We start from the raw sequence: 27,728 nt of genomic DNA, 5'->3' as shown, positions 1-27,728 counted from the left end.
AGTCCTGCCATGCACCCAACTGGTATTTTTTGGTCACATGTGAGGCATTGCCGTACTCGGGAGAAATTGGGGCACAGATTTTGGGGTGCTTTGTCTCCTTCATTCCTTGTGAAAATGAAAAATTTTGAGCCAGAACTGCATGTTTGTGTAAAAAAATGTAATTTTCCATTTTCACATCCCAGTTATACCAAAATTGGTGAAACCCCTGGGGGTTTGAAATGTACACTATACCCCTAGATGAATTCCCTGAGGGGTGTAGATTGCAAAATGGGGTGACTTGTGGGGGAGGTTCCTAACTTTTAGCACTTATGGTGCCTAGAAACCTACATGGTGCCTAAAAAAAAATCTCATAAAAAGGAGGCTCCAAAATCAAGTAGGTGCTCCTTCTATTATGAAGCCTGTGGTTTGGTCAACGTGCACACTAGGGCCACATATAGGATATTTTTGAAAACAAAAGAATTGGGGGAATCAATTTTTAGTCACATTTCTCTAGTAAAATCTACTGTATTCGTTAGAAAAATGTATTAAAATTGAAACTCTGCAAAAAAAAAGAAATTTTGAAATTTCACCTACACTTTGTTTTAATTCCTGTGAAACACCTAAAGGGTTAACAAACTTCCAAAATGCTGTTTTGAATACTGTGAGGGGTGCAGTTTTTGAAATGGCATCATTTATGGGGGTGTCTCACATACAAGTCCCTCAAAGTCACATCAGAACTGAACTGGTCCCTAAAAAAATCAGTGTTTGAAATTTTCATGAAAATTTGAGAATTTGCTATTCATATTGTAAGCCTCCTAGTGTCCAAAAAAATTAAAAGGAAGTTGAAATAATGATGGAAACATAAAGTAGACATATGGTCTATGTTAGTTATTAACTATTTTGAGTGGTATGATTATTTGTCTCACAAGCAGAAAATTTAACATTTTGCAAATCGCAAAATTTTCCATTTTTTCACGATATTTTGGTATTTTTCACAAAAAAACACAGACTGTATCGACGAAAATTTACCACTAACTTGAAGTACAATGTGTCACGAGAAAACAATCTCAAAATCACTGGGATAAGTAAAAGCAAAAAAAAGTTATCCCCACTTAAGTGAGACATGTCAGATTTGAAAAAAAGGGCTCTGTCATGAAGGCACAAACTGGCTCTGTCATGAAGGGGTTAAAGCTTTTGCAAGATATCATATGTCTGCACATGGCACAACAATTGTAACAACCAGGCAGTTTGGTGTAGGTATTAGGTGGGCTGGGAATGCCCATCCCAGTGATGTCAGTCTTCATGAGATGATCTTTCAAGTTGGGTCCCCTTTTAAATGCAAGGACTTGAGACCTGTTAGCTCACCATTGTTTTTAATACTGGGCCACAAGGCCTTTGTTGCCTTTCTAATCACTGGACTGGCAACCGAGAACACACTAGACTTGTATCCTGTATTTACCTTAGGGGTAAATAGTTGAGATATGGGCATATTTAAGACATAATGGTTTTGTGTCTCCAGTGTAGCGTGATCATACCCTCTTGACAAAAACTTTTGAATCAAAGTATCTAAGCAAGCCTCAATACCAGCCGTATCACTCATGATGCTGGAAACCCCCATCTGGGATAGGGTGAGCCCATGTTTCAGTGCAGGAGAGTGATGGCTGGAGGCCATCAAAAAAGTATTAGGATCTACGTCTTTGAAGAACACATCAGTACATATCTTACCGGCTACAATGCTAATAGCTACATCCAAGAAATGAGTAGTGACAGTGCTAGAGGATGCAGTTTATTTGATATTGAGCTCCGAAGAGTTAATACTAACAAGCAATTTCTCCAACAAATCTGGATATAACGGGTATATAATAACAAATAATCAATGGAAATCCGGGTTATTAAAAAACACTGTCTTCTCCTGTGCAAACATAAAAATATTTGCAAAAGAAGGGGCCACAGCAGACCCCATGGCACACCTCCTTAATTGGATATAGTATGCTCCATCAAACAAAAAATAACTGCATTTTAATGTTAAATACAACACTTTGATAGACAGCTCCTGGTTAAACAAAGTAGGATCCAGGTATTGCTGGATGAATCTCTTAGCAGTTTCTAGAGCCCCATCAACAGGGATGAAGGTGTAGAGGCTACACATAATCCAAGTAAACCATAATAAACCCAGCAGGAACCTCCCCTACCCAACCCAACAACTGCAAAAAAATGGTGGTATCTCTGAGAAAAGTTTTGTAATAAAAAGTCCAATAATTTTCCAGGAGGGCGGGTGGGGGCTTGGGAATTCCCCACCTGGTAGCTTTCTCTCATTTGGTTTTCTTAAAGGTATATCATGGATTGGCTACAGGGCACTGACAGCTATACCCATAAATCTCTGGACATTGATGTGATCAAGCCTCCACTTGATCAAATGAGTCATCTAACACTGTCTGTGCAGCCGGCGCACAGCATGGACACACAGACTGCCTGGAGTCCCACTGCCATGCTGTGAACACACTATCCCCACACCCTCAGGTAACTGGCAGCTCTCTCATCAGCGGGCAGCACACAATGCTCCTGCAATGCATTTCATGTAACAGGACTATGAGCTCTGCCTTAAGCTGACAGTAGAAGCTGCCGACTTATTTCCTTTCTTCTGCTAGATAGCATTTACCTGCCAGTAATGCTCTCATCCTGAGTCCGCAGCCGTGTCATGACTCAGAGACAGCAGAAGGCTGAGTATATTTGCAAAAGGCACACTTTATTTGTATAATACTTCATTGTATAATTTTCACACTCTCTCATTAGCTAAACAGGCACCCTGGTATCCTGCAATGCTAATAGCAACAGGCTCCTTTGTTTCTGAAATTGCTGACCGCAGAAGTGTGATTATCTTTATTTTCTGACCTTAAACACACCTGATTTCGCTCATCCTGAGTCCGCTGCAGCGTCCTGCAAGACCAAGTGATAGCAAAAAAAATCAGGTGATCAGTTTTAAGGTACATCATATAACATAATTGTTAACCTGCAATGGATCACCATCTCCAGGAATGAAAAGGGAAAATACAATGCTTATATGTGCGGTCCTGCCAATAAGCTTTTGATTATATGCCCCACTCATCCACGTACAGTAAATTTTATGCAGTCACAATATATGTATATAATATTGGGGATTTATGAGCCACAGAAATCCAGAGCCCAGACATGTTTGATGCAAATGTATTGAATCTTGTACACTTACACTTTTGTGGTAAGGTTAAAAAACCTGAGGCATTTTGGTAACTGACACTGATATATATGTAACATCACAACTGAACAGTAACCATTCCAGGCAGGGATACATTTTCAATGTCTTAAGCTGGGTACACATATTCAATCGTCGGGCCTTTCTTCTGTTCTGGGACAAACGGCCGTTCCATTGTATAGGTGTGTACGTGATCACGACTCCCTCTGTATGATAGATAAACAGCCAAATACGGTCTTGTCCGTCCATACTCGGTCGGTCGAAGGTTCAGTGCGGTTTAGTATTAATCCGACCGGACGTGCCCATATCGGAACAAAAGTGCAGTGTGTACACAGGTTCATTTGATATGCTGGCCGTTCTTGCGATTATACTGCCAAAGCTGGAACGCCAATGTGGGCGTTCCATAGCTGCATGATCTCTCCTACAGCACAAGAAGCGTGCCTGCTAATAATTAGACGACTAATCAACTAGCATTGATCCATCCAATCCACCACCAATTGGTATTTCCACCCTTATTGCTGCTGCTGAATAAAAAAAGACTTCTGCTCTGGCTGGATACTGCATTTGGGACTTCTGCATTGGTTCCTAATTATCCAGCACCTGAGTACAGCTCATCAAAGATTCCAGAAGTTTCTAGAGAACCACAAATCTTTCTATGTAGATACAAGCATATTGTGAGGAGAACGCAAGATTTCACATCTCCCATTTCTTCTAAATATTGTCCCTAGCAACTTCAATTATTACAGCACATTTCGCTCCACCAGTGGATTGGTAACTCAATTATTCATTTTTTGATCCAGTTGGATCATTTATTCAAGACCAGTGGTCTACATAAAATACCAGATTTTATGCTAGCTAAATGTATTTGCACTTTGTGACCTTTTTTTTTTATTTATATTTCATGTTTTATATTTATATGTATGTTTAGTCATTTTTTAATCACCGTCTTGCAAACTAATTATTCAGCCAGCACTGGCACTTATATTATTTTCTCTTTAGTCTTTTTTGGGGTGTGACAACCCCGTGCCAGCAGCTGTTATTTGCGCAACACACATAATTTCCATTTTTTTTTGTGTACATGGTTTTGTCCATTTTGACAACAAATTTGTACTGCGATCAGATCTGAATAAGGGCCAATAAGCACAAACATGTTTGCAAACCTATGTGCAATGGCAAACCCCCACTCTGCTGTTTGATTGGTTGGCAGCACTGTCACTTCGGAACAGGGTTTATACATGGCTTCTGCTGTTAAAAGAGGTACAGTAATGGCAATGTGAAATACATTTTAGTGTAGTGCACTCCAGTATTATCTTGTGCTCCTGTATTGAAGCCACCTTTACCAAGGTATTAGCTGCAAGCCTTGCTGCACATCCTAAAATTCGACTTTGTGCCACCTTATTCTGAGTGTGACCGCACTGTACTGCAAGTACATGCAGCACATATTCCTCCAGGAAGGTAGTACTGCAGATACCACTGCTACAGCTGTATTTTTGGTACTTGTTTCCTAGAACGGCCACAACGATTTAGATCGTTGTGGTCGTAAGATAAAAAATCGGATCGATCGCATCGCATGCGATTTGGTCGCATACGATGCGACCGATCCGATCGACCGATTTTTCACCCGATTTTTTTTTTTTTTGCACCAGATTTGTTTAAATTGCCCCCCCAAATGTTAATAAGTGTGCTAGACCCCACGATAGACGTGAACCCGAAGCGTGGCGAGCGCAGCGAGCCCGCGAGGGGCAGCGGTGCGCGTCCTCCGACCTTTTCATTCCCCTACTATCCACTAGGGCGTGGAGTGAGAATATAATAGTGTGGCGAGCGCAGCGAGCCACCGAGCCCGAAGTGTGGCGAGCGCAGCGAGCCCCGCGAGGGGACGCGTCTAACTTCACAGGTATACGCGTCCCCTCGCGGGGCTCGCTGCGCTCGCCACGCTTCGGGCTCGGTGGCTCGCTGCGCTCGCCACACTATTATATTCTCACTCCACGCCCTAGTGGATAGTAGGGGAATGAAAAGGTCGGAGGACGCGCACCGCCGCCCCTCGCGGGCATTGAAGTCTATGGAAAAATCGGGTCAATCGGTCGGTCGCATCGCGGCCGATTTTAATTGGTCGCGACCGACCGATTGACCCGATTTCTGTCAATCAAATGGAAAAAATTGTAAAAAATCGGCCACATCGTGAGGATCGTGTCCCTTAATTAAGAGCCACGATCACTCACGATTGTGGCCGTTCTAGGAAACAAGTACCGTATTTTTTATATATATCATGGTAATTGACAGACTGCTCATATTTGCATCCTTTGGCAAATAAGCCATTTTAGTGGAAAGATTTGCACAAAAAGACCCTTTGAGTCATGCCATGAGATGCAAGTAGGCTAGATGTATCTGAACATGACTGTAGTCCTATACCACAAGGCACGTAAAAGAACAATAAAATGGAGGTGAAAACACACATTATCCAATATTTGCTGTTTAATTTTTTTGAAAGCAATACAAGTAATTATGAGTTAATAAAATGATACCATCCTTATTTAAGAGTCAATTAAAAGGCACTTGTAAAAGATTTTCTCCAATTGTTTGCTTAGAATTCTTCTGCTGAGCTACAAAAGTCTATGACAGAAGCAGGCTTATAAATTAGGATGGAGTGGAGGGGTAGGAGACAGCTTCAGGGAGGCACAGTGATGCTGCTCTATTCACTGTGGCTCTTGGTCAATGCACAGTATAAAAACTTCAGCGTAATGTAACCAGTTCCTCTGAAGAGGTAGGGTGAATGGCAACAGTGTTATCAAAGTCTTTTTTGGTGCCTCCCATTTTGATGGCTACAGCAAATCCTTGCAACATCTCATCACATCCCAGTCCTTGCATATGCAACCCAACCACCTGTGAAATGAAATGTTAGAATTAAAACTTCCAGCCATAGACACACAAGTCACACAGAGGCAGTATTTCGCCCAACACAGCTGGATCATACATAAGGCAACCTAGCTTCTTGTCCAGAGACCAATTACCACTCAGTACCAGAATACTTTTATGGGGTGCTGGATGACCTCACAACAGATTCCGATGATCAGTAGACTGACATGGGAATAGAGATCGTTAAAAGCCCTACAGATGGGATCTCAAGTTATAGGGGCTATTCTCCATCGTGGGGGTTCTGTCGACCCCCATAGGGGGGTGGACAACAGAACCTGTGGCAGGCGCAGCTATCAGAGTACCGGCAGTTGGGATTCCGACGTCTGTCTAATGACCGTCATAATCCCGACTGTCGGTGCACCAAAGCCAGACATAAACCTGTAAGCTGCATACAGGTTCCTAATCAGATTCCATCTCCTATAAATTAGACCTATAGCATTGTATCTGCATACATGGGGGTCTATCCTATTAGCCCCAAATGGTGCAGATGATTCGCAAGTTGGCACACTTTATGGCGGGTCGACTTCGCTGAAAAGTGTTTGCGCCTCCATAGGGGTGCAAGCAATTTTCAGCGAATTCGGCCCTGCGAAGGGTTCGAGTTAGGGTTAAATCTGGTGCCATTATCAGAGTTAAAACGGCACCCGAATGGCAACTCGCACCCTTTGGGGTTAATAAGATCGACCCCTAAGCGTATCAAATTATTTTCTGTAGTTGTCCCCCTACAGTTTTAACTTCTAAACCTCCAACTATGCAACTGCTTAACCCTTTGAGTGTCAACATCTGAGAGATGTGCAAAATATCTGCCAAAAATGCCAGCGTCGCCCACATTTGTTGTATACATTCAAATAAAAAATGTTGTGTAAAAAAAGATTATATTTCCTATAGAAGGTAAACATTACAGGTCAGTATGATGAACAAAAAGGTTTGCTTGCCAATTTACACACCTATTTTGACAAATTCACTTGGCATTCAAAGGGTTAAATTAGAATCATATTCATTATAAGGCGTACCCTACTCAAATTAAACATTTGAAATAAAGAATTAGAACACACAAATGAGCATGCTTGTTTTGGTGATAATATAGGTAATTAACAATCTTCCATTCTGTCATGCTATGGCTTAAAGGTCTCCTATAAAGAAGTCAGCTTTTCAAGAAAGACATTACTGGCGAGTAGATATTTACTGTAATGCTATTATACAGTTTGCTAAAGGGCTGGCAGGACTTCAGGACCACTGCAGGCCGGGGGATGCACATAGTAAACATTCCCAGTGTAGAGAACTATAGATATAGAATAGAACCAGATGAAGGAGTTGCGTTCTCACCTTTTCCTCTTTGCCAACGCAAACCAGCTTCATCACACATTTTGTTTTTCTTTTGGTTACTGCGTGGTACATTGGTGGAAAAGAAGTAGTGTAAATCTTGACATTCTCCCTGCCCTTGGCGGTCACGGCTTCCTCTAAAATAGACCAATTTAAGTAGTGAAAAATACATATGAGTAGTGAACACATTTGAGAGAGATAAGCATTCCTATGAAAGGCTATAGAATATTGTTCTTTTTAAAAACGTGTGGAGAGAAGAGGAAATTAATGAATACCCATGTGCACAATCCCATACTTCTACATAGCGGTTTTATTATACATCTGCTGGTTTGTCCCATCTCGGTTATGCAAATTGTACCCACTGCTGCTGCAGACAGACTGGACAAGTTTGTGGCCAGCGGCAAACAATAAATTAATATAGAGGGAGATTGATGGAAAAGAAAATCCTGCAGCACCGATCACAGCATGTGGTGTCAGATATAGTAGTACGGATATAATTTCCATTAAGTAATATTGTACTTTCTCTCAGATTTGGAGTGACAAGTTAAAGCACAACAGACGAAGCACATGTGCACCCTTGCACCAAGGCCACACCCCCTTTTTGGAATGAAACATGCACAAATTAGTTATTTTTAAAGTGTCTGGGAGTGCATTTTTAACGGTTTGCATTACCTAAGTGCCATGGGGAGGCACCAGAAACTTGTAACAAGGAGGAGCTGCTGTCTGCAGCCAGTGAAGTGTGAGGGATGCTTTCCCTGGCTGGCTCACTTTTAACTCTGCCAGACAAGTTAGTATTAAGGTCCCCATACACTAGTGTCAAATTGTATGTAATTTACTGACGATTCCGATCAGATGCCCAACGCTTAACGAATCATATCTTATCCGGAGATAGTGCTGCAGTAACAATTAAATCGCACCCACAGCGGTGAAAGAGATAGCATGCAAAAACTACTGCATAGCTTGGCATATAAAATGTACACAGCTAAGGGATGCTTTATTTAGGCAGTGGGAGGGATAAGTTAATGATCAAGGGTGTGCAGTCTACAAATTACATTATCATATGCGCACAGAATTAGAAAAGAAACACTCATCAAGCAGCTTCTGGGCAGCTCAATTAAGCTGGTGACCTACGGAGAAAAGTCCCACTAAGGCCTAAGGGCGATCCACCCCTGTAGACAACAAAAACAATTCTAGGTGTACAAATCAATATAGAGAACATCGCACCTTCTGTGAGCCCCACTGTTCCTATGGGAGGATGGCTAAAGACCACTGTCGGAATGTTGTTGTAGTCCAGCTTGGAATCTTCTTGGCCCTCAAACAATCTATGCGCCAATCTTCTGCCCGCTGCTATGGCAACTACAGAGCAGAAAATAAAGATGTACATTTGTAAAATCACAATTGTTCTTGGAAGCAAAGTATACCAAAATTCTCCTTTGCAGCAAAATAAGTCACAGACTGGAGACAAAATATAAACAAAAGCAGCTTTTTTTTTTTCAATCAGACTCTGGAATGAGTCGGTTTAATATCTAAGAAAGAGGGTTCAAGTGTTTGGAAATGCAACCATTACAAATGTGTTGGGAAGTTTTAATATAGAGTACATCCCTAAATATTTAATGATGTATGCAACATCAGTACTCATGCTTTGCCATAAATAGAATTCATTGTGTTGCTTTCTTTACTTGGTCCTGAGACATATAGCTAAAACTTCTGAGACAACCACAATTAGTAATTGAACAAACCTCACACATAGGGGGGTATAATATTAGCAGCGGTTCTTCACCTCTGCTTATAGGTCCGCCAGGGGCTATCCTAATAGCCCCAATTATGCGTCAACACCCCCCCCCCCCCCCGAAACCCACTGTTTTCATGTATTATTGCGCAGCGTAACCCCCAATAAGTAGCCACCAGACCTGATTTAAAAAAAAATGGACACTAATTGGATACTGCAATACTAACATCTAAACAGCATTGGGATTAAAAAGATATTGCACCAAAAATGAAACACAGGGACGCATTTAATGAGTAGTTACTTACATTCATGTCCTAAGGGTGTCCTGGTTTTAGTTGTAAAATATTGACACTATGGGGCGGATCAACTAAGTGCAAACTGCTGCCTGTAGCGCTCACTGCACATTTGTCGGCCCACTACAGTAAGACATAGGCTAGGAACAGAAAACAGGTGCCCAGAACTCCAAAAATATGTCACGGTTTGTGTTATTTAATCTTATATAATGAACTGAACAAGCGTGACACAAAGGATTTATAATCATCAGTGATTGAAAAATATTAAACTACCTGGTGTCAAAAGTGCTCTCCCACACACGTCACCTACAGCATAAATTCCTTTTCGGCTGGTGTTCTGAAACTCGTCTACTACAATGTGACCTTTCTCGTCTAAGTCAAGGCCCTGTAAAAAACAAAATAACACAATGGTCTTAGATACCCTAATAAAGGTAGTTTTAACATGAACTGTCCCACTGATCTTATAATAGAAACACTCTTATACTCTGCCAGTGTTTAAATAGCATAAATAGGGGGGTATTCAATCTGTGCCTATATTTCCTGATGGGAAACTTTAGCACTGCCATTAACGACAGCATTAAGGGTGTCAGATCCAACTTTTTTTTTTTTTTTTAGTAAAGTCAGATCTATTTTGTCCGTAACTGCCAAGGATTGTCGAATTCACAACCGGTTTTTGAAAATCCAAGTCCGTTTTCGCCATTCCACAGACTTTCCAACACTCAACAATCGGAACATTGAAGTCGGACTGTCAAGTTACTGTCGGATCAGATGAAAATGGCCCAGAATTCCGACTGTCGGGACGTTCCAACAGTCTGAATCGCAGATTGAATACCCCCATTAGTGTTTTTATTACTCACTTCAGATCATCTCCTATTGCATTTCCCATTGTTTCATTGGCATATACAGTAGATACACCTTTTGTGTGATTAAACAAATTACTAAAAACAAAACATAACAATATTGTTTCCAAAAATACATAGGGATAAACATGTGAACATAAATAACGGTCATGGCTGAAAACAAGGTTTGTATTTTCATAACAAGCTAATTAATTAGCTTTAGTGCTTCGGAACCCAGAAGGAGGTTTTACCAGTTTATCCAGGTTCAGTCCTTCAGTGTTGGGATCTCTTCCAATCGCCCACAGCAGACAATCCACGTCCTGTATTGTCCTCACCGTTGGTTTGCGTCCTGGCACAGAGCACTGCACGTTCACTTCTAGACCAGAGCTGGTCTTATTAACCGACTTCACCTACAGTAACAAATAATCAAACCCTTATTGTACTTTGCTAAAACTACAATATACTGGTGCCATATATAATAAAAACGTTACTGCATATTACGTTACCTCTGCATATTTCCACACATCTACACCTGCATTTTCAAGCTCCTCTGTGCAATTTGTGCTGATCATGGAATCAAATGTCCGCAGCACCTGTAAGAAGATGTGTTATTACTAGAGACAGGATTATATGCAACATAAAAAGCTTGAAATATGCATGCAAATATGCATGAAAAGTGTTAAAATATGCTACATTAAATAATAAAAAAAAGTAATTTTTAACTTGTTTATTTAAAAATCAGCATACAATTAGTAGCAAATAAACCTCCAAAATAGGCCCACAGCATCTGCAGATGTCTAGTGCTGTACACAGGATTTTTTTTCTTCCTGGCTGCTACAGCAGACTGCAGGGTCCTAGGCGCTGCTACAGCAGACTGCAGCGTCCTAGGCTCTTCTGGCTCATCTCCAGCGCCGATGGATCAAATGTCAGCATAGCGTGTGAGGGCGGCGCAGTGGAAGGCTTCCTCCCTGCACCGCATACTCACTGTGACGCGGCATTTCCTATCCGCGTGATGTCACAACTCTTCCGCCCACCTCCTCTGCTGCAGAAGTCTGTCTCTTGGTGTAAAGTCCCAGGCCAGGGGAGGGCAAAGGTTCAGGAGCTTCGTAATGGCATCCGCCCCTACTGACTTTTATCAACATGGATTGGCAGCCTAGAGCAGTGTCAGACATAGCGTACATCCAAGGTCCCCCACCCTGCGCACATATTGCCCCAGCCTGCACACTCTACCACTACCTGGCTAGCAGCAGTAGGGCAAAGCAGTGCTGTAACTCGCAGGTGGAAAGGGGGCGGGGCCTAAAATATGCACCATCACTAGATTTTTGGTCAAATATGCAATAACCAGTGAGAATGGGCAAACTATGCAAATGCATATGCAAATATGCAAATGCATATAATCCTGTCTCTAGTTATTACGAATGATGCAGCTGTACGAACCACATTTTCTGAAAGCTCCATGTACTCTGCTAGATTATACAACTCTGACAGAACTGCAAATGCGCTCTTACAGGTGCTTAATAATGTCTGATTATAAATAGGGTATTTATTAGTGGATGAACTGTTACACACAACATAAAAAACCCTCAGCATTTGGCTTGGTCTCATCATTAAATTATACTAACTACAATGAATTTCCAAGAGGAGCACCAAAGAAATAAAGAAAATATATATTACCTTGTCTTGTCGAATCAACAATGCAGCTCTAGAGCCCAGAGCAGAAAGAATCCCAGCTATCTCAACAGCAATGTAACCAGCACCAACAATAACACTCCTCCTAGAAGAGGAAAACCGTTATAGAACTCATACATTACATCCAGTACGAGCTACACTAGAGTTTAACAAGACTTCCTCCAGTCAACTCGAGAGGAAAATCCATCTCCCAGAGCCACTTAAATTTTCCTGAAGTGGTGGATCTTAAAGAAACACAAGGGGTTATTTTGGGTCACTCTTTCTGACAAACTCCTTTTTATATGGACAAAACCATGTGCACTGCAGGTGGGGCAGATGTTACTTGTGCAGAGAGAATTAGATTTGGGTGGGGTTTTACTTCAAAGTGAGATCTATATTGCAGTGTAAAAATAAAGCAGTCAGTATTTTCCCTGCACAGAAACAAAATAACTCACCTCTCTGTACATGTTGCATCTGCCCCCCCCTGCAGTGCACATGGTTTTGTCCAGCTAAGATGGAATTTGTTAGAAAGAGTGAACCAAAATAACCCCTACAGTCCCATTCATTTATATTTACTGGTTCAGCTTCTGGAGAGCACACTAGTGGAGGGAGTACCAGGATTAAAGCTCGTACAAACGGAATGATTGGTCCCTCAGCGATCAAATTGCGGAGTGTCCGGTTTTTATCAGTGACCAACGATGGTCAAAGATGAAAACGAGACAGCCTGCCGCGGGAAGCTGCTGGGCACGAGAACACGATCCTGGTAACCGTCACCCTGTATGTGTGTACGGGGGGGGGCTTTACAGTGAAGGTCCTGACAAAGTGGTGGTTAATTCCACAATGGCTCTCTCCATTAAGGATTATAAAAGTTTTATGATTCGAAAAGAATCATATTTGCTGTAGTTGTGACTAGCTGAAATCTTGCTTGGTGACCAAATGCTAGCAATAATGTTTGCATAAATACCAGAAGGAATAGTTAATATACATAACTAAGAAAAGAACTGGCTGCAGGCCGTGGTCTGAGCACCAGTGTTGGCTTCTGGTGACTTTGGACATATCTGTTCAATCTTCATTTGGCCAGAGCCCACAATAAATTATGAGGAAATCTGAACATTTTGTATCCAAAGGAATATTTAAGTAGATGTTTGGACTTGACAACCAAATAAACATAAAGCACATACAGTTGATAAGGTTGCATTGGAATAGAAATGATAAATGTCACCAGCAACAAGAGGCAGCTGCTCTTGATATTAACCAGGCAAATAGCTAATATGCATTTGAGAATATATACCTGGGCAAATCTTCAAGTTCAAAAAATCCATCACTTGTTATTCCTAAACTTGCTCCTAAAAGGAAAATTAAAATTTTTACGATTAATTATGAATTTCCACAATGCAATTGTAAAATGATTTAAATAAATATTAAAGCAATAGCCTATTATTATTTCAAAATTACAGCAGTAAGCTAACTAAACACAACACTCAGTTGTTATAACGCCCCTGCAGTGTCCCTGAATGACTGACAGTAAGGGGCTTATGTACTAGCCTGTGTGCTGCACGCTCAGCTTGCACGCCATTACATAAGCCTCTAAATCTACACTGTAGAATATACAGCTGTGATGGTAAAGGAGTCATTCACATATACACAGATGAAAACGGAGGAATACTTTCATTGCGGTAATGAGAAGGCAGAGGTGATCCTTTCAGTATATAAATATACACTGATTACTCTGTGCAAGGATCCGGAACATAGGTCAAAATATTGACAATTGTTGACATTTGAAAAGGTTGACATGAGTTTTACACTTTTTCATGCTTTACTATCCACGTGGACTAGAACTAGTAACCGTAATGTGTTCTGAGCACAGTAAGGTACCTGGCCCAACTAATGTCAAGAGAAGAGATACACTAACTGGGGGTCCACTTCTCAACTGTCGACAATGGTGAAAAATTCATGTCAACTTCTCCCCATGTCGACCTTGTGCACATCAACCTTGAAACTGTCGATCCTATGATCCGCACCACCTCTGTACTATTGTGATTTTTACTACTATAGTAATTGGGTGTAAGTTGCTGTATTACCACATATGTTGTAACTGGACAGGGTTATTCCCCCTGCCAAGGCGCTTTCCTAATCTGCTACGACTGAAAATGGGATGCAGCGATTTCTATATCACAAGTCTGATTTTTATTTCTCAAATCGTAAATTTTAGGAAAAAATAAAAATCACTGGAACTTGCATTGACACCTCACCCTACCTAAGAACCAATTAAGCAACTGGGAGTTTCCATTTAGCTTAGTCTAAAATGACTCACCTTCCCAAGCACGGTCTTCTGTACCCACCATTGGGGAGCTGGTCTTCTGCAGCAATAGTGAGGATGTAATGTGTATGAGTATGTGTGTGACTCCCACGTGGAAGTGTAAACCCTTGCTCCACTCAGAACGGACCTCTAAGAGAGCTACATTTCACAGCAGCCTGGGCTTCTGCTATCAGCCCCCTCCCCAGGGCTGGACTGGCCATCTGGCAAATGACAGAGGGGCCAGCGGCCCGATTACTTCATGCAAGGTGGAGGCTCCGCCTCCTGATCGGCACACAGAGAGAGCCGCTGGACTCTCTCTGTGCACCGCTGAGGTCCAGGAGAGAGAGGGGGGTCCAGTGTGTGCACGGGCACAACAAAGGTCGCGCGCGTGCACAAATGCCAGGGCCAATTCAGTCCGTCGCTGCCCTTTCCCAATGGTAGCATAGAGGCGAGATCACTGGGAGTTAAGGATGTCACCAATCAGGTGAACATCTTTTTTTTCACATCACAGGGTTTTCAGCTCTGAAAACCCAGCAACCATTTTTTTCAAATGGATACCGTGGGTATTGGGAGAGCATATAGTCATGGTAAACCAAATATGGATCTACATACCCGGCACCTCTGTGTCCGATGGCATCGTAGGCTTTCCGCCTGTAGCAATGAGGATGTGTGGAGCCGTATATTTCCGACCGTTCACTTCAAGTGTTGGCTCAGGGTCAGATGTAAATGTTGCTCGACCCCGGATAATCTCTATCTGAGCCTGTGTTGAAGAAACAGTGATTATTTTGGTACTTGTGTAATAGCACGGCACCCGGCTACACTACGTTTTCAGCGTAGGCTAAGCTACGCGTTCAGTGTAGCCCAACAGCTTCCTAGCTTAGTGACTCCGCGGCAGGCCGGCTCCCCGGTGTCCATGGCAAGCCTAGTGAGCGCCTCTCACACAGCGCCGGTAACCGCCATGTCCCCTGCGCTGGCGGATGCCGGTGGAGAGGGGATCATATGGGTGCAGGTGGAGATGCGCTCCATCTGTCTGAGACGCAGGTGCATGGAGTTGATTTTATTAAGTGTGGCGAGCCCAAAGCGTGGTGAGCGCAGCGAGCCCCGCGAGGGGACACAGATTACTTTACATGTATTCCGCGTCCGCTCACAACGCTTCGGGATCACTTTATAAAATCAACTTCACGCCGATGTGGATAGTGGGGGTATGAACAGGTTGGGGGGACGCGTAAAGCGTCCGCTCGCCACACTTCGGGCTGGCATGGATAGTGGGGTGTTTCAGGATCACATATCTGACAGGGACGCTGACTACGCTAGCGGGAACACTACGCTACTTCTGACAGGGACGCTACGCTAACAACACAAATTGGTGCAATTTTTTGCTTTTCAGTTTGCCATAATGTAGCTTTATTAGTCCATTAACAGTGAAAAGTTAAAGAAAATTCCTATTATAAAAAGGTAAAAATGGTAGGACTTGATTCAGAACCTTCCAAACCCCTGCCCCACTATGATTAATGTATAATTAGACACATCAGATTTTTAATTTGCATAATTTGTTTAATTGTGACATATAATTTTTGAGTTTATATTCTGCAAAATGCAGAATAATGTGGCTCAGGTGTACAGGGGTGCTGTATTGTAGGGCAGCACGGATGGTGTAATGGTTATCATTACTGCCTCACAGTGCTGAGGTCATGGGTTCGATCCCCACCATGGCTCTAACGGGGTTTGTATATTCTCCCCGTGCTTGCGTGGGTTTACTCCGGTTTCCTCCCACAATCCAAAAAGATACAGATAGGTTAATTGGCTTCCAACTAAATTAACCCTAGAATGTCTATGTGTGCGTGTACATGTGGTAGGGAATATAGATTGTAAGCTCCACTGGGGCAGGGACTGATGTGAATATTCAAATATTCTCTGTAAAGCGCTGCGGAATATGTATGCGCTATATAAGAAACTGTTAATAAGTAATAAATAAATATTGATGGGGCATCAGGTGGGAATTACAAGCATCAGGTGGTAATTACAAGCAACTTTCAGGCATGTTATGCACCCCAGATTCATCTAGAGCATTTGGTCTGCTGGAAAAATATTGTTTAAAAAATAAAATAAAATAATTAACTTAAAAAAATGCAAAAATCATCCATCTAACATTTAAAAAGCCTCAAATACTTAGCGTTTGCCCATCAATAGGCTTCCATACTGGTAGCCACTGTTAGTTTGCACCTTTTGGGGGTTCAAGCTGATTTCAACACACATAATGATGCGGACATCATTAAAAATGGATTACAAAGAAGAAAAAAAAAGGGACTGTTGGTGGGGAACGCACTAATGATTGAGAGTATACTAAAATATAACTTTTATTTGTTTTATCATTAATATTAATGATACAACAAATTAAAGTTATATTTAAGTATACTCTCACTCATTAGTGCGTTCCCCACCAACAGTCCCTTTTTTCTCTTCTTTGCAAATATTGTACAATTGACTGAGGAACAGCACCCCCACTATTGATTAATTAAAATGGCGTTCTTCTAAACTACTGAATAGAAACAATTGGTGTGCAGATACGCAACAGGCTCCCTAGTGGAGCAAACAACATCATTAAAAACGACCATGCATCCTCCAGCAGAAGACTTTCACAATTGTACCCCAGAAATAATAGGAGCAGCATATGGGCTTAATTCAAGCAGAGGTAAACCAATGCAGATAACTGAATTCAGCTCACAGACTAGCAAGAGATCGGTGAAGCAACCCAGCACCTTTATTACAATGTTTTCACTGCTGTAGACCCGATCTGAACATCCTAGTCTATTAGTGCCACAGTATCTATACACATAACAAAACTGTAAGGTTTGTGTACGTACATAGAAAATTTATTTTGATAAATATACTTCTAGGGATTGTTTATGAACACTATGGATATGCGTGTGCCTGTTTCACCACACAAAAAACTACTGGATAAAATCGGATAAGGTTGTGGTGGGGAAACCCTTAAGACTAATGCTTATTGCCTGAGGTACTGCTGTGTTTATGCCCATACAACATTAACGGTTGAGGAAGTTGCTCCATGCCTGTGCTTGACGCTTATTAACCTCTTCACCCCCGGCTTGTGCTACGAACATAACTATTGGCTAAAAGGTAGATTGTTGTGCCCCTTATTAAGAAGTGGTCGTCTTATTTCACACTGCACTAACAGCGCACTGTATAGATTTCTTGTTCTTGGATAAATTCAGATGGTAAAAGTAAATGAAATATACCTTGTGGAGGTTACTTTGATATACATCATTGAGGCGGCTTACATATGCATCCCGTTTGTCTTTAATAACTCTAGGAGAAAAAGATAACAGGCATTTATTTTTTTTATAAAACAAGTATAAAAATGATTCATCAGTGATGATAAAATGAAAATATTAGTACAATAAGACTTGTATGGGAAACCTTTGGTGACCTGGGACAATTTTCCTTCCTCGATGCATCATTTTTTTCCTGCAATTTGGACTATAATAGCCCTTTTTTGGGATTGCAACAGGCCAGCCTTCGCTCCCGAGGTGCAAAAATGAGCCTTGGGCGTCCACAACTCAGTCACCAGTTGACCAAATGTTCTTCTTTAGACCACTTTTGGTAGGCACTACCACTGCATACTGGGAGCACCCAACAAAACCTGCTTTTTTGGAGATGCACTGTCCCCGTCCTCTAGTCATCAGAATTCATTCCTTGTCAAAGTTACACAGGTACTTACGCTTGCTCATATTTCTTCCAACACATCAACTTTTAGAACTTATTGTTAACATTCTGTCTAATATGTCCAATCCCTTGACAGGTGTCCTTGTAACCAACATTATACACTTGACATGGAGAGTGGTTTTAATGTTATGGCTGATGGGGGTATGTAGGAAGACAAAATGGCACACAGAATAACTACCATTGATCTTGTGACCCTTATTTTTACAGTTTGTAATAGACAAGACCCAAGAAATACATGGGTTGGATGCATTCACCCTGAACCTGGGTCTGCCCTGAAATTTGTTGTGGATTTAAAAAGGGAACACATTGGCAGTAATGACTGGATTTTGTACACAGGTACAACCCGGCTGAGACCCCTTTAACCCCTTCCCGACATTTGACGTATATATACGTCATGGCCGGGATGTACTTCCCGACACATGACGTATATATACACGTCATGGCTTCTAACTGTCAACGCGTCTATAGACGCGGTGACAGTTAGGAGATGTCTGCTGTCCCTGACAGCAGACATCCCCCCTCGCCGCCCAGGGGGGGCAGGGATGCCCCCCCCGGTCGGCGATCGCTGTGATTGGCTGTTCAAATCTGTTCAAATCTGAACAGCCATTCACAGCGTTTCCTGTGTTACCGGCGGCTAAGCCGCTCGGTAACACAGAAAACGGTGGTGATCGGTGCTGTTAAATACAGCACCGATCACCACCGATGAGCAGGAGCCCCCCCACCCACTCACCCGGCAGCCCGGCAGGTCCTCAGTAGGGGAAGCGCTGAGCGCACGCAGCGCTCGCCCCTCCCGCCCACCCCGCCAGGCTCAGCAGCAGCAGCAGCATGAGATGCTGTAAAAGTAAAAAAAAAAAAAAGACACACTGAAATATATATATATATATATATATATATATATATATATATATATATATATATATATATATATATATATATATATATATATATATATATATATATCTGTCCAATCCTGCCGGCACTCAGACAGTCTCCATAACAGCTGCTCCAGGTGCCAGAAGTGCAATAGATACAGGTCCAACTACCCCACCGAAGCGGGAATAAACGGCACTCACGGAGACTTGAATAAATGCAAAAAGGTGTATTGAAAAACACAGGTATGTGGGGGACGTTTCGGGGTATCAGCCCCGTCCTCAGCCCCAAACCTACAGCAATTACATGCAGTGCAGACATACAATTTATACTCACCTGGACCTGGGACCCACGCCGACGCACCAGCATGTAATTGCTGTAGGTTTGGGGCTGAGGACGGGGCTGATACCCCGAAACGTCCCCCACATACCTGTGTTTTTCAATACACCTTTTTGCATTTATTCAAGTCTCCGTGAGTGCCGTTTATTCCCGCTTCGGTGGGGTAGTTGGACCTGTATATATATATATATATATATATATATATATATATATATATATATATATATATATATATATATATATATATATATATACACACACACACACACCTATCTATCTATCTATATATAGACAGATAGATAGAAAGATATTCCCGACATATGACGTATATATACACGTCATGGTCGGGAGGTACTTCCCGACCGGAGACGTATATATACGTCATGGTTTTAACTGTCACCGCGTCTATAGACGCGGTGACAGTTTGGAGATGTCTGCTGTCCCTGATTCCCAATCAGCGATCGCTGTTATTGGCTGTTCAAATGTGAACAGCCAATCACAGCGTTTTCTGTGTTACCGGCGGCTAAGCCGCTCGGTAACAGTGATCGGTGCTGTTAAGTACAGCACCGATCACCACCGATCGCCAGCCCCCCCCCCCCCCTCCCACCCGGCAGCCCCCCCTCCCACCCACCCGGCTGCCGCAGTGCCAGCACCCCTCCCACCCCCCCACCAGCCGCAGCGCCAGCCCCCCTCCCAAAGCTGGTGAGCAAAATGGGGTCACATGTGGGGGGGTTCCACTGTATTGGTGCTTCGGGGGTCTTGCTAATGCGACATAGCACCCACCATTCATTCCACCACCAAATATCACTCCTTCCCTTCTGAGTCCTGCCATGCACCCAAATGGTATTTTTTGGTCACATGTGAGGCATTGCCGTACTCGGTAGAAATTGGGGCACAGATTTTGGGGTGCTTTGTCTCCTTCATTCCTTGTGAAAATGAAAAATTTTGAGCCAGAAATGCATTTTTGTGTACAAAATTACATTTTTTTTAAACAAAAATGCAGTTCTGGCTCAAAATTTTTCATTTTCACAAGGAATGAAGGAGACAAAGCACCCCAAAATCTGTGCCCCAATTTCTCCCGAGTATGGCAATGCCTCACATGTGACCAAAAAATATCAGTTGGGTGCATGGCAGGACTCAGAAGGGAAGGAGTGATATTTGGATTTTGCAGCACAGATTCTGGTTGAATGACCCCTGAAGCACCCATACAGTGGAACCCCCCCACAAGTGACCCCATTTTGCAAACTACACCCTTCAGGGAATTCAACAAGGGGTATAGTGTACATTTCAAACCCCCAGGGGTTTCACCAATTTTGATACAACTGAGCTGTGAAAATGAAAAATTAAATTTTTTCATTTGCACAGCCCAGTTGTATCAAAATTGGTGAAACCCCTGGGGGTTTGAAATGTACACTATACCCCTTGTTGAATTCCCTGAAGGGTGTAGTTTGCAAAATGGGGTCACTTGTGGGGGAGGTTGAAATGTACACTATACCCCTTGTTGAATTCCCTGAAGGGTGTAGTTTGCAAAATGGGGTCACTTGTGGGGGAGGTTCCTAACTTTTAGCATCTTATGGTGCCTATAAACCTACATGGTGCCTAAAAAATAATCTCATAAAAAGGAGGCTCCAAAATCAAGTAGGTGCTCCTTCTATTATGAAGCCTGTGGTTTGGTCACCGTGCACACTAGGGCCACATATAAGATATTTATGAAAACAAAAGAATTGGGGGAATCAATTTTTAGTCACATTTCTCTAGTAAAATCTACTGTGTTCCTTAGAAAAATGTATTAAAAATTGAAAATCTGCCAATTTTTTTTTTGAAATTTCACCTACACTTTGTTTTAATTCTTGTGAAACACCTAAAGGGTTAACAAACTTCCAAAATGCTGTTTTGAATACTGTGAGGGGTGCACTTTTTGAAATGGCATCATTTATGGGGGTGTCTCACATACAAGTCCCTCAAAGTCACATCATAACTGAACTGGTCCCTAAAAAAAGTTTGAAATTTTCTTGAAAATTTGAGAATTTGCTATTCATATTTTAAGCCTCCTAGTGTCCAAAAAAATGAAAATGAGGTTGAAATAATGATGGCAACATAAAGTATACATATGGTCTATGTTAGTTATTAACTATTTTGAGTGGTAAGATTATTTGTCTCACAAGCAGAAAATTTAACATTTTGCAAATCGCTAAATTTTCCATTTTTTTACGACATTTTGGAATTTTTCACAAAAAAACACAGACTGTATCGACCAAAATTTACCACTAACTTGAAGTACAATGTGTCACGAGAAAACAATCTCAAAATCACTGGGATAAGTAAAAGCAAAAAATAGTTATCCCCACTTAAGTTATACATGCCAGATTTGAAAAAAAGGGCTCTGTCAGGAAGGCAAAAACAGGCTCCGTCAGGAAGGGGTTAATATAGGGGTCTGGACCCGGCATTTTCCCAGGTAAATTACATTGCTGCACACAGCTGGAGGGCCAGAATTTGGAGAAGAGATCATCTACAAGTACAGGGCCCCTATCTGGGCCCTGAAGAAATTTTTTTAACGTGCCTTCCTTGTACATAGAGGGGAGGTAGAAGACTATAGTGTATCATACACATAGGGGTACAGTGTCAGACACATACACACACACACACACACACACACACACACAGGGGTAGTGGGCTACAAAGGGGGGGGGGAGGGACACACAAACACAGAGATAGGGGGTCTAACACCTTGGATGAGGGGGTCACATAAAGAGGAAGGATGTAGGGGGTGGAGAAGGTTTCACGCACACGGGTTGAGGGGTACAGGTGGGTCATACACACACACAGAGGAATGGGGTAAATAAGATTTAAAACACATGTACACTGTTGGGCATACACTGGGGTGGGGGCTCCCCGGGCACTTACCAATCTGTGGGGTGAGCTGCAGCCTGCTTTACATATGAAAGTAACTTTATGCCAGTTATCATCCTACCAAACTTCATGAAAATCTGAGACGTCTGGTCGGAAGCTGTGATGATTTGGCATGGAATGACCCTATTTTGGCCGATGGCAGGCTACAGTGGGTGCCTTTTTCTGCATACAGTGCAGTGTAACTGTGTGAAGGGGGAGCTCCAGGCCCCATAGCAGCTGCACCCTCGGTAGTTATGCCGCTGGGGTCAGATCAACCTGGGTTACCCTATTCACTAGCACATTGAATTCCTGGCTCAGGTCAGTAGAGAAGAGGCATAAAATGGCTAACTTATTTAGTCCAAAATCTTGTTTATAATCTTTAAAGCCTTTAACAGTTTGTGGTATCATGAAATCCTGAACGTAATGCCTCTTTCCACTGACATAAAAACCTCAGGGGAGCGCCCATCAACCCAGGATATTTGGCACTGGAAAATGGTTATAGTCCCAGGTCCAAAGTGGGTATCCCTAGCTCTGTGTATTTTTTTTCTATCAAATGAAGAATGTGGGATAGATATAGATAGATAAAAAATATATAAAATGTAATAAAAAACAAAAAAAACACACACACTTTTAATTGAGAGAGCATGGATTAAACAAACAAAAAACAATTAATATTCTAGATCAGTGGTTTCCAAACTTTCTTGAGTCACGGCACCCTAGATTATAAGCATTTTTTGCCAAGGAGCCCCTAGACCAAAAGTTTCTAATTTAATATTTTTTGTGCTTACCTGTCACCCTTAGGTTCAGTTATGTGGTGGTGGACGCAGGGTTAATTCGGTAGAAGTTGCAGTTTTGCTAAAATAGCAGAATTGAAATTGCAGTCCTTTGAATGCTGGGAGCCACCCAGCATGTAAAGGCCGGTCCTGCACTGCAATCGCAATGTAAATGCGATCACATCGCAGAAATCAGAGGACAGTGATTAAGTTTGCCCCCAGGTTTCGCAGCGCAGGCGCACCACTACCACGTTTCAGGCCACAATGGCTACATTTGACATCACACAGCCGTTCTGAAAACCGGCCAAACACGCCCCCTAAACTTTATGATGACACCCGCTGCTGTGACTCAAACTGCGAACACATTTTACGGTTTTGCACATGTAGAAATCCCCAGATAGTTGTGGTTCTAATTGTCCACATATTTAATCATTGGCAGCCACCAGCACAGATTTTGTCTAACACTTTGACCATAAATAACTTCTCCTGGACCACCAAACCGAGGCGCCCCTGCCATAGCCTTGCAGCACCCCTGAGTGCCTAAACACACAGTTTGGAAACCACTGTTCTACACATTGTACAGTAGCTGTGGTTGAACTCTATCAGCATCATGGACACTGATTCATAAGCACCTTTATATTATCTGTCTGTCTCCCCTTCCTACTAGATTGTAAACTCCTCCGAGCAGGGCCCTCTTCCCTCCTGTTTTCAAAGCCCACTTCTCTTCACATTTCACTCACAGCTCTCCTATACTCCAACACTCAGTGACCATCTTCGTCTGCATACTCATCTCCATCATTGGCCTCAAGCCTCTAGTTGTATGTTGATTGAGTGCTCACTACTTACATTTAAGCTGTAATGTGTATTGATCTGTGGCGCTCTTTATTTGTACTGTATTTTTGTTATTTATTCAATGTTATGCCAAGCTTTGACTCCCTGTATTGTTCCTTTGTACGGTGCTGCAAAACACTTGTGGCACCTTATAAATAAAATAATAATACCAAAATATTATTGTTAATTAATCCACTTTTACTTACTTCCAGGTAAATTTCACATCTGGAGCTTGAAATCCATAATCTTCATGATCATGTACATATTCTGAATGAATAGCAGCATTCCACATAATCTGGTGGCACACACAGACCAGTTACTGCACATTAGCAGCACCAATAATATTTCAGATATCAAAAACACTAGTCCTGTATAGAAGCTGTAGCCATAAATAACATGAGGTGTACATCAGTTGCAAGAGTTTAAGCATATAAACAGTCCAGTATAGTCTATGTATAAGTAATTTCTCGGTATTTGTGTAGTTTCACAGCGGCAGTTATGTAGCCAGTGTAGAGTCCCTGTCAGAATCAGTGTAGTGTTCACGCGGCCAGCGTAGTTAGCGTCCCGGTCAGTATCAGCATCGTGTTCCTGCAGCCAGCGACTGCATGTACGTTCGCACCTAACTGGAGCTTAGGCAGTAAGCGTAGTCAGTCAGCATTACCCAGTTAGCGTAGTCAGTCAGCATTACCCAGTTAGCGCTTATTACATTGGGCGGTATTCAATGTGGATTTTGGCGATGTGCAGCGAATCCTGTTTAGGATTGGCTGCACATTCGCCACTGGTCGCCGCGTTCCGGAGCCTCGCCGGCTCCGGTATTCAACGAGTCAGGGGCTCGCTGCCCCTGACCGGCGAATTTGAGCTCCTGAGGACGGTGGCAGGCAGGGAGAGCTCCCCGGGTGCCAGGCAGCCCCCCTGGGGGTGTCAGCAGGGGACCGCGTATATTCACTACACCCGATCATGAATATGTAATGATCGAGTGAAGTGAATATATGAATATCTAAAGAGCAGCTCGGCTCCAGCCCCCTGCTGGCTGCTCTGTGTAAAAAAAAAAAAAAAAAAAAATATATATATATATATATATATATATATATATATATATATATATATATATAATATATATATATATATATAATATATATATATATATATATATATATATATATATATATATATATATATATATATATATATAACAAAGGTCTGGCACTCCCATAGAACAGTAGCTTTGCTGCAGCCGGTGCCCTCTCAGGGGTGATACATACGGAGTCTGGAGGAGCGGCACTCGTGACTTCAATATTAGTAGATCAATAATCACACCGTGACACGGTAATAGTGATCAACGTTTCAAATATCTTTGTATTTCAGGATGAAGACAAATACAAAGATATTTGAAACGTTGATCACTATTACCGTGTCACGGTGTGATTATTGATCTACTAATATTGAAGTCACGAGTGCCGCTCCTCCAGACTCCGTATATATATATATATATATATATATATATATATATATATATATATATATATATATATATATATATATATATATAAATTAAATATATATTCATGTGCTTACAGCACATGAATAAAAATAGCATGCCCCTCCTCAGACTAAAATTCCAGATTTTTTTACACCAATTAAAAAAACAAAACACTTTATTTTAAAAGTTCACCTTCCACTTCACCATAAAAAGATAGCGATTGCTACTCGGTGAATCATGGCGAAAAAAACCTTGAAATGTATTCGCCATCTGGTCATTGAATAGGGTGATTCACCGTTTTAGTCAGTAATTCGCCTTACAGCACAAAATCGCCATAAAAACCTGGCAAATCAGCCTCATTGAATACCACCCACTGTGTGGGAACCATTGACCATTTTTAACCTACCTGACATGACAGGTGTGAATGTGTTCTATGAAGCACCCCCACTATCCACGCCAGACCGAAGCATGGCGAGCGCAGCAAGCCCCGCAATATGCGTCCTCCTGACCTGTTCATACCCCCACTATCCACGTCGGCGTGGAGTTGATTTTATAAAGCGTGGCGAGCGCAGCGAGAGGGGACGCGTAAAACGAGATCGAAGCATGAAGAGCACAGCGACCCCCGTGAGGGGACGCATATTACTGGACGTGTATTCCGCGTCCGCTCGCCATGCTTCAGGCTTAATTATATTGGGCTGACGTGGATAGTGGGGGGTTTGAAATGGATTTGCCAGTATGTAACATGGAGCACTGGCAAATTAGTCTTTTATTGAGCATGAGACGCAATTGCGCACTGCACACCCTCTTTGTGCACGAGACGCACGTGCTAGCGAACCCCTAACCCTGTCCATCTCCCTGAAGCGGACAAGGGTTGTCGTACCCTGCTGCAAGAATTACTGAGATGCACAAGCGTATGAGACGCTTGTGCGTCTTAGGCAGATGGAGTGCCTCTCTGCCGGCATCCACCAGCGCAGGGGATCTGGCTGATTACCGGCGCTGTGTGAGAGGCACTCACTAGGCTTGCCAGGGATGCCGGGGACAGAGCTGCAGCTCGCAGGGACAGTATGGTGACTACGCTACCTGAAGTGGTCACTATGCTGACTACGCAGAGCTGCCGCGGGGACACTACGCTAGGCCGCCGTTGGGCTACGCTGACAGCATAGCGTAAGGTGCTGCCGTGAAACTACACAAGTACACATTTCACATATACTCTTTTGGTACATAGAAGTAACAAGATGAGGTGCATCTGATAACAATAGCAGAACCATTGTATCCGATTGTGCCGTGTACAGGGTCTATGGTTATTATTAAAACTTTTATACAAAAGGTTTCACATGGTACCTGGCTGTAATGCTTGCCTATGACTAGGCCTGTTATAACTCACATAAGAGGACTACATGAAAGGCACACAATTCCCGATGCCATGCAATGGAGAAACACTACAGGCACTATTCTATATAGGCCTTAAGCATATTGTTCACAATTTCATATAGAACTGGGGACTTGTGCAAAATCACAATGCAGAAACATCAGTAATTAGTAAACATTTTGTGAAGAACCTAAGAGGACCAAGATGACCCACCCCATATTTTAAGAACAACTCTGATTAGTTTATGCGGTACCAACATATATAAAAAAGTATACCTTTCAGAAGACTATACTTTCAGAAAATATCATTAGTCTTTTAACTTACTGTAAACACCTAGGGAGACACTTTAGGCTGTCATTTTACATTGGTGTATACTCCCTCTACCTGACCAGTTAACTGCCTGAGGAGTAACTGCAGAACCAACAAAAGAGGAGGCAAGCACTAGAACAGGCATTCCCAACCACGGTCCTCAAGGCACACCAACAGTTCAGGTTTTAGTGATATCCAGGCTTCAGCACAGATGGTTTAATCAGAATCACTCAGATACTAATTAAGTCCCCTGTGCTCAAGCCAGGATATCACTAAAACCTGCACTGTTGGTGTGCCTTGAGGACCGTGGTTGGGAATGCCTGCACTAGAAGATCAGACAGAGGCAAAGCAACTGAACTCAATACAACCTTATTGCCCTTATTCTGGTTCACTCGCAAAAGGCAAATTCCTTCTCAAATGGACAAAACCATGTGCACTGCAGGGTGGGGCAGATTCAACATGTGCAGAAAGATTTAGATTTGGGTGAGTTACCGTATTTGCGTATAAGACGACTTTTTACCCCTGAAAAAAATGCCTCCAAGTGGGGGGGTAGTCTTATACGCCGGGTCTGCGCGGCGAACGGAGAGGTGCTTTGAATCTGGCGCCGCTGCGGCTGCCAATCCAAAGTGCAGCTCGCGGCGGTTTGAATGCCCCGCTATTCGGGAGCCAGTCAGGGCTCCCGAGTCGGGAGCCAATGGCAGACCACTGCAGTGAGCCAATTAGCGCTCGCCGCACCGTACTCAGCCTCGCCCCCGGCGTCTGACGTCAGACGCTGCCGGGAGGGCGAGGAAGGAAGTCCCCCGGCTGAGGAGCAAGAGGACGCCGGAAGCCGCCGGAGGATGGCGCAGAAGACTG

General features: G+C 42.6%; 1 protein-coding gene across 1 annotated transcript in view; it reads right to left on the bottom strand.

Annotated features, from left to right (window-relative positions):
• Positions 1-5,662: 5,662 nt before the first annotated feature.
• GSR (glutathione-disulfide reductase) overlaps positions 5,663-27,728 on the bottom strand; it is a 29,850-nt gene continuing 7,784 nt past the window's right edge. The window contains exons 3-13 of the mRNA XM_083177389.1: positions 23,922-24,010; positions 17,527-17,596; positions 14,882-15,029; positions 13,262-13,316; positions 11,977-12,076; positions 10,809-10,895; positions 10,554-10,712; positions 9,737-9,848; positions 8,666-8,797; positions 7,445-7,578; positions 5,663-6,088 (exon numbers count right to left, since the gene is read on the bottom strand). Coding sequence (XP_083033515.1) covers positions 5,939-6,088; positions 7,445-7,578; positions 8,666-8,797; positions 9,737-9,848; positions 10,554-10,712; positions 10,809-10,895; positions 11,977-12,076; positions 13,262-13,316; positions 14,882-15,029; positions 17,527-17,596; positions 23,922-24,010 — 1,236 coding nt within the window. The 3' untranslated portion in view covers positions 5,663-5,938. The remainder of the gene's footprint in view (positions 6,089-7,444; positions 7,579-8,665; positions 8,798-9,736; positions 9,849-10,553; positions 10,713-10,808; positions 10,896-11,976; positions 12,077-13,261; positions 13,317-14,881; positions 15,030-17,526; positions 17,597-23,921; positions 24,011-27,728) is intronic.

The sequence above is a fragment of the Crinia signifera genome, chromosome 1, assembly GCF_055691185.1.
Source record: "Crinia signifera chromosome 1, ASM5569118v1, whole genome shotgun sequence".
NCBI classification, from domain to species: Eukaryota; Metazoa; Chordata; class Amphibia; order Anura; family Myobatrachidae; genus Crinia; species Crinia signifera.
This window is presented reverse-complemented; position numbering and strand designations above follow the sequence as displayed.